This window comes from Camponotus floridanus, unplaced genomic scaffold, assembly GCF_003227725.1.
Source record: "Camponotus floridanus strain SB8 unplaced genomic scaffold, Cflo_v7.5 scaffold37, whole genome shotgun sequence".
NCBI lineage: Eukaryota > Metazoa > Arthropoda > Insecta > Hymenoptera > Formicidae > Camponotus > Camponotus floridanus.
The window spans coordinates 1,703,950-1,716,573 of NW_020229514.1; the positions used below are offsets into that span (position 1 = coordinate 1,703,950).

The window sequence follows — 12,624 nt, forward strand, 5'->3', positions numbered from 1 at the left end:
TATATATATATATATATATATATATATATTTGGAAACACCCTATATGTGTCACCTATGATGAAATGAAGGTAGTATTATTTAGGCCTAGACGCGGTGAGGGTGCTGCCACACGAAATCCCGTCTCCGATGGCTTCATATTTTAGCGCTGCCACGAGGCGTAAATGTTTACGTAAAAGGCGACCCGCCGTCGCATAATATTACGTTTTACCCGCGACTACCGACGTTTCTTGCACGCGCGCGAGCCCTTGCTTGCCCTCGCAGCCTGCCACGCTATACTTCGCTCGTAAAAATCTCTCTCTCCTTTCTCTTTCGCTCTTTCCGCTCGTTCCCGAGCGATAGATTGGCCAAACAAATAATATAAGACTTCCTTCACGAATAAGTCAATCGGGAGAGGATCGCGTCGAGCAGAAGCACGTTCGTCGAATCGACCTAAAAGTGAAATTCATTTACGATCTTCATCTCGCGACTTGTAAATAAATCTACGATCCTAAATCGATTGGTGTAAATAATATAGAATAGATGTAATGAACTAGATAATTTTTATATTTATTTAATTTAATATTATTTAAATAATTATATTATATATATTTACCTGTCATCTTTTGCGAAGGTTTGTAGATTAATTTCAATCTTGAGATTTTGGCGGGTGTTTGTAATTTTAATCGCCAGCAGCCATCGCGGTGAGAATCCTTTAAACCGTTGACCTGCCCGAAGAGAAATGTTTTTCTGTAATTACAAAAGTTGAAACATTTCTTTTACAAGAATTTAACACACAATCAATTAAGTCTTTAAATTAAATTATACGATACCACATTAACGCTCTAGAATTATGCAGGTTGCGAGCCAATTGCAAATAAAATACGTTGACTAACTATTTGAACTATCGATAATTCGAAACTGTGTCTACATCTGATGTTTAGAGTCGCAATCACTCACAATCTCGAGCATCAAGCGCCATCTAACGAAAAATCCAGGGAAATCGATACACATCGATTTGCGGGTCGGTAAACGATGTGATATCATTTACCGGCTCGCTCTTACATGTATCTCTCTCAATTCTGTATCGTAACCTATAAAAAGCTGAGAAAATACAGGCGATCGCGCGAGCCCTACTGACTTATTGAACGTCAGACAAAATTCGCAAGTTTTAAAATGGACGACGAGAGTGATCAGGAAAGCACGATCGAGGACGATTATTACACCTTCCTGAATATCCCGAGAAATGTGAGCAATTCTCGTTGTAATTGTCTTGATAATTTTACCCGGTTCACAGGAGGTAGAGAAACGATTTCTGGTCCTCCACGTGACACCTTTACCCTTAGCTGACGTAATAGTTTCTTTACCGCAGGAAACTACTTTTTCATAATTAAAATATGATTTTTTGCGGATATTAAACATTGAAAATTAATTAGCAACGCAAATCGATATCGTCATTCCACTTTATCTCCGATATCTTTCCTCCCCAAATATTCATTCTTCTGTAAATTTTTCTTCTTTAAAGGCAAATCTGTTTAATTCTTGCATTATATACAAATGATTATTGCTTCAATCTTATCCTTCTTAGTCTTCTCTCTCTCATAAAAATTTGTCTTTAACAATTGCTTCATCATTGCATCATGCAATCATAATACTTTTTTTTCTGTGCATAAAAATTTGTTTTGACTTTCCAGGCTAGTCCTGAAGAAATTAGCAATGCGTATCGTAGACAAAGTAAGCTTTACCATCCTGACAAGCATACAGATCCAGTACTTAAAAAGGAAGCGGAGATCCTTTTTAATCGTACAAAAAAAGCGTATGAAGGTTTGTATCATAGTTTAATGTTGATATTTATACATATATTCTTTTCAGAAAAATATCATTATTTTAGAATTATTATTTTGTTATATTATAGCTAATAGCTTGAATTTTACATTATTATCATATATGACAACTAATTAAAAAATAAAATGTTTGACTTACTTGCAACATTAGATTTTCAACCCAAGATATTTCATATATATTATATTTTTTGTCGTATAATTGTGCAGACTTTTAAGTAAATACTTGGCTGTGTAGTGTTGAGCGATCCGCATCAAAGAGCAATTTATGATTCGCTGGGAATTCGTGGATTAGAAACGGAAGGATGGGAAATTGTACAGCGTACAAAAACGCCTCAAGAGATCCGCGAGGAATACGAGAGGCTGGCGAGGGAGAGAGAAGAGAGACGTTTGCAGCAGCATACAAATCCCAAAGGCACTGTAACAGTAAACATCAATGCCACTGATATTTTTAGTAAATACGACGATGATTACAACAATGGGTAAGATTGATCAATTTAAATTATTACAATAAAAATAAAAAACATAGTAAAAACAATTACTTGATAAAAGAATTTAATTAATTAATATTTTTTTAATTGATTACTCAATAATTAAAATTTGTAATACTTAATTATAAAGATCGTGAATCTTATTTCAGCAGTGGCCTGTTTTCTTGCATCGAAGTTAGTGGGATGTCATTTGCACAATCTATTGAAACACCTCTCACTCTGAGAGATACTGTGACTATGTCTGGTCAACTCGGAACCCAAAACGGTACGGGATCCGGATCTTTTAACATTTCTGCGAAACGATTGATATCTTCCAGGGGTTGGGTTGAAGTCGAGATGGGAGCTGGCAATGGTCCAACGTTTTCTCTCAAAGGATTTCGCACGTTGACAAAACGATTGTTTTGCGACGGGGCGACAATGTTACAATTTACGTCACATGGCGTGAAAGCTGGTTACGTTGGAAGTATGTTAACTTGCATATGCGTTTTCTGAATATAATTGTAATAACATAATGCACATTCCTATATTATCTGCACATTATAATTAACAAATTTTTTTTAGTGTAATCTAAATTACAGAAATATTTTATTTATATAGCTCTTGCAATGCAGCTAGATAAGCATACAGTTGGATACCTCACATACAGAGCTGGCATTCAAGGTGCTATGAGCACCATGATTGTAAGAGACACATCTCGGTCGTATACGTCATTTTCTATACATTTCGGGCTTATACATTCTTTTGTTAGTCTTAACTATACTTATAAAATGGAAGAGAAGCAACTTAAGCTTCGTGGTAGTGTCAAGTAAGTATCGCCGAATGTTATCGAATTTTATCTATCATCATTAAGTTTTGTGTATAATCGATTTTCTTTAATTTATTTAGAGCTGGTACATTTGGCGCGTTTCTTGAATACGGCGCAGAGAAGAAAGTCTCCAAACACAGCTCCGTCTCAGCAGCTGTACGCGTCGGCGTGCCAACCGGTGTCACGTTAAAAATTAGACTAAGTCGCGCCTCGCAATCATACACGTTCCCTATTCACCTATGCGACGAGGTTTTACCAGCTCCCGTCTTTTACGCCACTGTGGCACCTATAATCACTTGGACAGTCATTAAAAAGCTGATAATTGATCCCGTGGTAAAGGAGCGCAAAGAACGCGAAAAGGAGAAACAGAGAGAGTTAAACAAATCTAGAATGATGGAAAAACAAAGAGAGGCCAAAGCTGCCACTGAACTAATGAAAGAAACCGTCAGCAGAATAAGAGCCGAAGAAGAATCCAAAAAAGGATTAATCATTACAAAAGCTTTATATGGTCGGTTTGTTTATCCTCAACAGGATCGAACTACTACGGAGGAGAGTGGGCATAGGGATGAGATGATAGATGTAACTATTCCTTTACAATGCTTGGTCAAGGATTCTAAATTGATTCTTCACAAGGCGTCTAAGGTATTCTTTTAGAAATTTTCGTTTCTACCTCTTTATTTCCTATTTCTTGCAATAATATTTCTAATTAGATTTATAATTATAAATAACTAAATTGCTTCCAATTTATATGAACGTGCAATTGAATAAATAAATTACATATATATATATATATATATATATATATATATATATATATATATATATAATTCCCTGTATAAAATGTTGCAGAGTCAACTACCTGGATTTTATGATCCATGTGTGGGAGAAGATAAGCAGCTCTTAGTACAATATCTCTTCCATACTCAAACGCATGAATGTGTTATACGCGATGATGCACCGCTCAGGATACCAATCTCATGTAAGACTACTTATTTGTTAAAAATAAATCTGTATCTAATAATTGGTAATATGTATATACCTTATTTATATGTTTCAGCACATAAAGTAAATACCACTTGACATATGCATTCAACATCAAAACCAAAACGCAGTCATCGCAGTCCTCGTTAATGATCGACATTACTTCAGATGTAGATTTTTTGTTCATTCTTTAATTTTATATAAAGGGCAAAAAAATTAAAAGTGTTCATTGATCCTTATGCTTATATATTGATACTGTTTTTTGTGGTCAAATAGTTTCTTAGGTGAAAATAGCCATGTAATATTTGGAATATGTTATATATTTTTTGCAAGATTTTAAGCATTCTGTAGAAAGATAAACTGTATCATACATAAACATTTAGTTATGCTAAAAGAAATTCATACATATGTGAATATGTATGTATGTATAATTTACACACACACATGCAAATTTTTAGTATATATATTTTATATATATAAACTAAAAATTTTTTAAATAGTATATAAATGTGCTATAAACTCGTTTTGCTCATGGAAATTGTATTCCAGATATCATATGGTAAAAGCAAAATCGAACACAAATCTACCTACTGCCTTTAGAAATGTATAATTATATAAAATAGATAATATATTATTATTTTAAGAATCATATTGATCTTTTTGCAGTCATACAAAGATCATTATGAATAAAGATAATAATTAGTTTATAATTGCATACTTCTTATCCGATATACATGTTATTGCATATAATTGCAAAGATATTGTTAATTAATTGCACAATCAAATATCCAATAGAATTAAAATATTATGATACAATTTAATCTTATACAAAATATTGTTTCAATGAGTGTATATAATAACATAGAACTTCAAAATTATATATGTATATATATATATATATATATATATATATATATATTATATAAATATATAAAACTTATTCTAATTATATCAGAAGAATAGAAATCTCTATTATCTGTATCATCTATTCTATCCTTATATTTTTATGAATATATCTAAAGAAATTTAATATATATTTTACAAAGAGATTAAAAACCAATTAAATAGTATCACATATTTTCTTATATTAATTTCAATTCTAATTTATATTTTTTTCCAACTTAAATAATTATGTAAATGAAGATATCTAAGTCAATGCATACTAAACATTAATGTTTGTGCTACATGATATATATAATATTTCTTAACCTAATGAAATTTGTTAGCAGTAATATATGTTTTATTTTACATATACTACATATATATATATATATATATATATATATATATATATATATTATATATATATATATATTTTTTAAATATTGTAGTATGAACATTAATGCTTCATGTATTGGCTTAAGTATCATTTAAATTTCTCTTAAAATTGCTATTAAGTAATTTCATTTATTAAATAATTATAACAATAAATTTATTAAGTATTAGTATTTACTATAACATCTTGCAAAATAGTATTTGTAATCTTATTTTTAGAAGATAATAAGTTTTTAAACAGATTTAATTCATTATCTTTTGCCTGCAATTTAGATACTGGAGTCCATGATTGATCATGTTCTAATCTAAAAGAACCTATGTAACTTTGCGATGGTGCAGAATTACCCCACTCCTTTTTTAAACAAAAGTGCAAAATATTGAATTAATAGAAATTTAATATTTGATATTTATAAAATTAATTAGTAATACAGAAAAGTATTATTTACCTCTGGACTAAGCATGGAGAAATAAACCTGCCCTGATTCACGTTGATATAAGTGATATGTATGACCAGGCTGCTTTATGAAATTACAAGCTGCATGATGTAACTTTACATTTTGTTCTGCTTCCAAGAGGATACTCTCAGCTTGTTTTTGCAGAAATCTTATCTGTTCTGCGATCACTTGTAATTTATTACATGTATTAGCTTTTACATACATATCTGCCTATATAAAAAAATAATATACAATTTAGGAAATATATCGAGATTGAACATACATATAATATGTATATACCAGCTAAATAATTAATTATCTATAATTATTTAAAATTATCTTTTATTACCTTTTCAATTTCTGTTACTAATGCTATCAAATCCTGCCGACTTGATTTTGCTACAGCAGTTGGATTGATTAACGATATACCTTGTGGCAAAATATTTCTTTCTACTAAGGCGACTGTAAAGAAAAAAGTAAATTATTATTAAGCAGAAAATATTAAAAATTTAAGTTATATTATAAATATACTAAAATTTAAATTATAATTATACTATAACTTATACCTTTGTTTGAAGAATCATGTAAACCTTCTGCTGCATCCATTATATTATTATTTATTATATAAACTAGTTATATATGTATATTAAGTAGTATATATAAAAATGTTTACTGAATAAATTATACGCAATTATTTATAAATAACTAAGTATTATTTACATTAAAATAATTTCTATGCTGAGAAAAATTTGTTATTGAACATAAATTGAATCTACATAAATATATATAATTGTTTCGAGATATTTGACAAAATTATCAAATAAAAGTTTGGATTTGTCTTTATCAATTATATAAGAAAATATTTATATTGCAATGTAATACTACTTAATTTTAATATCAAATAAGGAGCGATAAGGAGAGACTTTTTATTTTTCAGGTTATAAAATCTATGTTCGCTCGATAGACAGTGTTACCACACGCGAAAAAAAGTTTTGTACCAATTGGATAATAAAAAATGTACTAGCTACACTAGTGGCCTCTGACGAGATCAAAACTCAGAAAAAACGTGCAAATATCCACATATCAGTTGTACATCTACGTTAATTCCTTTTTTTCACGGTTGTCAAGTGAGCAAGGTGCGTGTTTTTGAACATTTAATTTTACGGCTCTGAAATATTTAAAAAAATATGAAATTTTACGTCATATGATATTTAAAGTCTCGTAAAATGTATATCTTTCAATATCTTTCTCAGATGATAGATCCACGATATTGATTATGCTGGATTCTATCAGGTTTCATGTCACGTTACGTTACATATAGTGCTGTATTTAACATTTATTTTCACATTAAACAGTCGGTTTTGGCATTTATACGAGATCTGCACATAAGCTAACATTATTGCAAAACTTTTCGACAAATACATTTTTCACGGACATGTAAGTGACTTTTATAAACAATAGTCTAACCTCAAAACTTTTTCAGATGTTCACGGCGAACGCTAAAATAATTAAAAGCGGTGGAGCCGAACCCGACCAATTCGAGGCGAGCATCTCTAATGCTCTTCTGGAATTGGAGATGAATAGCGATTTAAAGTCGCACCTGAGAGAACTTTATATTACCAAGGCAAAAGAATTAGAAACAAATAATAAGAAGGTAAGATTTTCTCCCTAACATATTTTATTATTAGCATATTGTTATTTAATACTTTTTGAAAAAATTGCATGCTAAAGTGATTTTATTCTTTACAGTCTATAATTATCTACGTTCCCATGCCCAAATTAAAAGCATTTCAAAAGATACAGACACGATTAGTACGTGAATTAGAGAAGAAATTTTCTGGGAAACATGTAATGTTTGTTGGAGAACGTAAAATTTTACCAAAACCGACGAGGAAAACTCGTACCAAGAATAAACAAAAGCGTCCTAGAAGGTAAAAAAAATATATTTAATATATATTAATAATAATTGTGCTTTTATATGATTAAATATAAATTAAATGTAATTTAATTATTTTTTCTACTATTCACATATATTTTGATTTTATTAAAACTTTTGTAGAATATTTTGTAAATATTCTACAAAAGACATTCAATATATAATTTTTCTATTTGAATGTAATTAAATTTAATTAATTTTTTGTAATTTGTTTTTTGTTTAGCCGGACATTGACCTCTGTTTATGATGCCTTATTGGAGGATATTGTATATCCTGTGGAAATTGTAGGCAAACGTATTAGAGTGAAACTTGATGGATCTCAAGTTATTAAAGTCCATTTGGACAAAAACGAGCAAACAAACATCGAGCATAAGGTATATATATATTTTTTTTTTCTATATAGAATATTATTTGCATATTTTTCTTATCATGTATATAACTATGTTTCAATTTATCTTTTGACAGGTTGATACTTTTGCTTCGGTGTATAAACAATTGACTGGGCGGGATGTAACATTCGAATTTCCCGAATCATATGTATGATTTCTTAAATATAAAAATATTGAAGTATTTTATTTCTCATTTATATTCATCTTGCTGTGACATTCCCATTTTTCCTTCATCTTTTAAATAGTTATTTACTGCATTACTATGAAAGGTTTGTTGAGAAATCTCGGTTTATAAAATTAAGATAGCAATAAATCTTAAGATCTTTTCTATTTCTTTTCCTGCAAACATATGATTTATAATTTCTAAAATGAAAAGTCGTAGAAGTTTTCTTTTTTGCTTTATAAGTAATTTTTTTAAAAATAAATTAGACAAGATAAATTTTTTGTTAGCATTTGCTAATGTTATTAATTACTTTCTAATTTGCTAATGTTATTAATTACTTTCATTAAGTACTAAGATTATTAAAATTAATGTCTTTTATAAAATAACTTTTGTAAGTGAACATATATTATTATAATAATAAATTCTATTTTCTCTCGAAATATATATATTATTATAATAAAATAGAAAATAGAATTTTTGTGTCAATTGCTTAAGATTTACAGCTATTATATTTATTAATTCATAAATTATAAAGAGAATTTTAGACGTTTTATTAGTTTATATTATAGAATACGAGTAACGAGAAAATTATAAATGTGTACAATTAGACAAAAAAATACATTGCAAAAATATATAATTTTTAAATTAAATTTTGTAATAAAAGAAATTGATATTTTCTACATTTTTTTAACATTATGATTTAATTTCTTAAATTCGAATAATAAAACTCGTTATCGTTACTCGAAGGTTCTATGACGGAAAGAAAATAGCGTGAGAACATAAAGCAGATGTGAGTATAGAAATGTTCGAAACCAGGCGACTGTGCAATAGCACCAGTAGTTTCGGATCGGGATCAGGGAGGCCCAGAGGGTCCGAAAGGTCAAAGGGCTCAAGAAATAGCGCACGTTTTTTCTTTCTCCCTTTCTTCCTAGATTAAACTATGAATATATTCGCGAATCTTTAATTTCTTTGCATTGTTATGCAAAGAAAAAAGCATTATTTTTAAATTAAACAAATGAAAAGATAGTAATGGATATTTACAATTCTATGTATATGTATATATACATACGGTTAATTAAATTTTTAATTTAACAAAATCAAAATAGATTACGATAAAGGGAAATACATAGTTTTTAAATAATATGATTACATTAAATTAGAAGAAAGAAAATATTTTGCATAAGATTATCTTTTCCAGCATTTCTTTAACTATCAATAGAATTTTTTTATTTAAAATTATTGCATATTAAATTGATTAACTATGTATATATATATATATATATATATACATATATATATATATATATATATATAATATATATATATATATATATATATATAATATATATATATATATAATATATATATATATATATATATATATATGTGTGGCATATAAAATTGTCTATTTTTTAATATTTATTTTTTTCATTAATGTAAAAAATATAGTTATATTAAATTAATTAAATGTGTGCGGTAATATATTTCTTTATTTATGATATGTTACTATCTATTTGGTATTCTTTTTTGTTTCAGCAGTAATTGAAAAATGGATGAAATGAATATATTTGTCTTTAGCGTGAATTTATAAATTATTTTATAAATTAATATAAAGGCAAAAGAAAGAGGCAATCATCAAAACCGTTACATCATGACGCGCCCTGTCCATTGATGACGTCACGATAAAAATCACACAATGAAAATGAACGAGTCATATGTACATGTATGTACCTGTCTGAAAAATGACACTCTTGCACAGGTAGCTCTTTTCATACGTATCGACGTTTGCGTGAGAATGCAGGGGATGCAGAAATGCCGTAGCACATTCGTTTCCCACCCCAGATTCGATAGCCACCCCTTGGGTCGCGCGTTAAGTGTTGCATAAATAACTACCTGGGTCACGTCGAGAAACTGGACTGCAGTTCCGGCCATCTGCCTTATCGGAAATAACAACAAATAATTGCGACATTACGATAATTCACGGATCACGTTACATAAATCGATTTAATGAAATAAAGAAAAAATATAATTTTCTATCCAAAAAAGCTTAAACATTGAAATGAATTGAGAAAATTGTGACATCTCAAAAATACTTTTGTCCAGTGTTATTTGAGACAAATGAGCAATTCTTTCCCAAATTTTATTTTTATTATTAGTAACAATAAAGATATTTAGAATCGTCGCGTTAAGGAAATGATTTTATATTTTATAAAAACTATAAGTATTGAATTCCAGAAGATGCTAAATTGCTAGAATAGCAATTTTTTTACTTATCTTTTATACTTCAAAAAAGCAATTTTTGAAGCAGAAAATAGGGGAATAGAAATTGAAATTATATCTTGCAGGATTTTTCAAATTTTTGTGTCTAATTTTTTCATTATCTATATAAACTTCTATTACAAATTAGTGTAAATCGATTCTGATTTGTAATTCTACATCGGAATTGCGACAAAATGAATGTTTCTGTAAAATATAACATTTTTTCTTTTTATTTACTTATTTGATTAAAAAAGAAAGAGAGAAATCTCACTATCAATTATTTTCGAATATCAGTACTATAAGAACGGATCTCGATATCGTATCACGGTATTCCTTCGTAAAATAACTCTAATTTATTAGCGAAAATGAATTGATCACCTTGTATTGAACACACTGAGAAAAAGATGAGAACCAAGAGTCATTAACCAATTATCTACCCCAGTAATCTCCCCCTGATGACTAGTCGGTACCCGCATACTTAACGTTACGCACGTCGACAAGAATTCATTTAAATGTTCTTGCCGTATGATTCACGTCGATTTTGTCTGAATTGTCGAGAAATCAATTTCGATTAGAAGCATATCGTGTGCTGCGGGTGGCGCGTGTCGGTGCTTTTAAAAACCGTTTGTACTCCACCCTGATCGCGATATATAATGGAAAGTATATTAATGGAAAGAAGAAATAAGAGAATTGAAAAAATAACAAATAAAAAGATTAAACAACATATAATTTAGTGAAAAAATAAAGAATAAATATAATTAAAAGAGATAAGTGTATGTGTGGATAGAAAATCATCTGTACGATAATAGAAAATAATCTATATACGACAGGGATTTTTATTTAGCAAGAAATTAAATTATTTAATAATATTTCTTTATTTTCTGCTCTCTGGATATATCGAGAAAATTTAAATTCTTAATAATCTCCATGGGAAAATTGAATATAAAATAGTTCTCGCGATATGTCATCTTTTTTACGTATATTTGGAGCGAGTTTTGCACGCGTATCAATGGAAAACTCGAAAAGGGTGAGAGAAAGGAAATGGGGAACGTTTCCTCTGCGAGAAGAAACGGTCAACGGATGAGATTCACATAACTGGATCCTATGACTATCAAAGGGTTAAAGAAATCGTTGAGATATGTAAAAAAGGAAAAATCGATTTAGCTGTCGTAAACCGGTATAATTCTCGTGTCGTCGTACAAAGGGGATGCACGAGGAATAACGGTTTCGTTGAAATTCCACATGTTAAATAGAAACGATATTTATGTCTCACTTTAAATCTGCAATGTTGTTGTTCAAATCATATAACATTCTTATATAATCCTCAACAATAAAATTTGCAAACTTTAATTATGGACAACAAGTATAATTATCGAAACGATATTTATGTCTCACTTTAAATCTGCAATGTTGTTGTTCAAATCATATAACATTCTTATATAATCCTCAACAATAAAATTTGCAAACTTTAATTATGGACAACAAGTATAATTATCGAAGTAAAGATACGAAAGCATGATGTGGCATTTAAAAATACTCAGCCATTTAAAATTTTTCGAGCGACGATCACGTAGCGACAATATTCAATAAATCGTTCTCTTTTAATTATAATCGTTTTCTCTTTTAATTATATCGTTCTCATTTAATTATAAAGAAATGTATGTGATTTTAATTATAAAATATTTTTATTTTTTCTTTCTTCTCTCGATATGAAGCATAAAAATTCTTATGTCACTCGAGAAAGTCCGTTTAAAATAAATCTCCTGCGAGCAGACGAGACTAAAATAATAATCGTGCATCTGGAGATATTTTTCACGCGCATCTTGAATCTTTTCCTTCGTAAAAAGCATTCGACAAAAATTCTATGCCATGGCAGCGAATTTTCAAAAGTGCCCGACTTATCTTCCAGCTTGAGGCACCTGGGCATCTTCGCCCCCTTCACAATTTTCAGGGGTGACTAGCATCCCTCGCGTCGGGGCAAAAATTCTGAGGGAGGAAACCGACGCGTCGCGTACGTTACGCAACGTGGAAACAGGTAAGGACCAGAGGATCCCGTTCGAGGATCAAGAATAT

General features: G+C 29.5%; 3 protein-coding genes across 3 annotated transcripts; 2 read left to right on the forward strand and 1 right to left on the reverse strand.

Moving 5' to 3' along the window:
• The first annotated feature begins 1,051 nt into the window (after positions 1 to 1,051).
• LOC105251510 (dnaJ homolog subfamily C member 11) lies at positions 1,052 to 4,549 on the forward strand. The gene is made up of 8 exons (XM_011258372.3): positions 1,052 to 1,225; positions 1,672 to 1,801; positions 2,057 to 2,300; positions 2,459 to 2,772; positions 2,907 to 3,114; positions 3,195 to 3,756; positions 3,964 to 4,093; positions 4,172 to 4,549. Exons 1-8 carry the CDS (start codon positions 1,154 to 1,156, stop codon positions 4,192 to 4,194), a joined length of 1,683 nt encoding a protein of 560 aa, XP_011256674.1. The 5' UTR covers positions 1,052 to 1,153; the 3' UTR covers positions 4,195 to 4,549.
• A 981-nt stretch (positions 4,550 to 5,530) lies between these two features.
• LOC105251511 (uncharacterized protein C1orf50 homolog) lies at positions 5,531 to 6,496 on the reverse strand. Its single transcript, XM_011258374.2, has 4 exons — positions 6,371 to 6,496; positions 6,154 to 6,266; positions 5,817 to 6,035; positions 5,531 to 5,722 (listed from the first exon to the last, which is right to left on the reverse strand). Exons 1-4 carry the CDS (start codon positions 6,408 to 6,410, stop codon positions 5,531 to 5,533), a joined length of 564 nt encoding a protein of 187 aa, XP_011256676.1. The 5' UTR covers positions 6,411 to 6,496.
• Positions 6,497 to 6,852: 356 nt separating this feature from the next.
• Positions 6,853 to 8,310, forward strand: LOC105251512 (40S ribosomal protein S7). Its single transcript, XM_011258375.3, has 5 exons — positions 6,853 to 6,940; positions 7,288 to 7,458; positions 7,554 to 7,735; positions 7,964 to 8,114; positions 8,206 to 8,310. Exons 2-5 carry the CDS (start codon positions 7,288 to 7,290, stop codon positions 8,281 to 8,283), a joined length of 582 nt encoding a protein of 193 aa, XP_011256677.1. The 5' UTR covers positions 6,853 to 6,940; the 3' UTR covers positions 8,284 to 8,310.
• The last annotated feature ends 4,314 nt before the right edge of the window (positions 8,311 to 12,624 follow it).

What these genes read in the sequence shown, in the direction of transcription:
- LOC105251510 (XM_011258372.3), top strand. Translation starts at nt 1,154, where the DNA reads ATGGACGACGAGAGTGATCAGGAAAGCACGATCGAGGACGATTATTAC. An exon ending in TCCTGAATATCCCGAGAAAT is followed by an intron (nt 1,226 to 1,671) that starts GTGAGCAATTCT and finishes TTGACTTTCCAG; the next exon opens with GCTAGTCCTGAAGAAATTAG. An exon ending in TTCTTCACAAGGCGTCTAAG is followed by an intron (nt 3,757 to 3,963) that starts GTATTCTTTTAG and finishes AAAATGTTGCAG; the next exon opens with AGTCAACTACCTGGATTTTA.
- LOC105251511 (XM_011258374.2), bottom strand. Translation starts at nt 6,410, where the DNA reads ATGGATGCAGCAGAAGGTTTACATGATTCTTCAAACAAAG. An exon ending in ACATGATTCTTCAAACAAAG is followed by an intron (nt 6,267 to 6,370) that starts GTATAAGTTATA and finishes TTTTCTTTACAG; the next exon opens with TCGCCTTAGTAGAAAGAAAT. An exon ending in TCTCCATGCTTAGTCCAGAG is followed by an intron (nt 5,723 to 5,816) that starts GTAAATAATACT and finishes TGTTTAAAAAAG; the next exon opens with GAGTGGGGTAATTCTGCACC.
- LOC105251512 (XM_011258375.3), top strand. Translation starts at nt 7,288, where the DNA reads ATGTTCACGGCGAACGCTAAAATAATTAAAAGCGGTGGAGCCGAACCC. An exon ending in TAGAAACAAATAATAAGAAG is followed by an intron (nt 7,459 to 7,553) that starts GTAAGATTTTCT and finishes TATTCTTTACAG; the next exon opens with TCTATAATTATCTACGTTCC. An exon ending in AAACAAACATCGAGCATAAG is followed by an intron (nt 8,115 to 8,205) that starts GTATATATATAT and finishes ATCTTTTGACAG; the next exon opens with GTTGATACTTTTGCTTCGGT.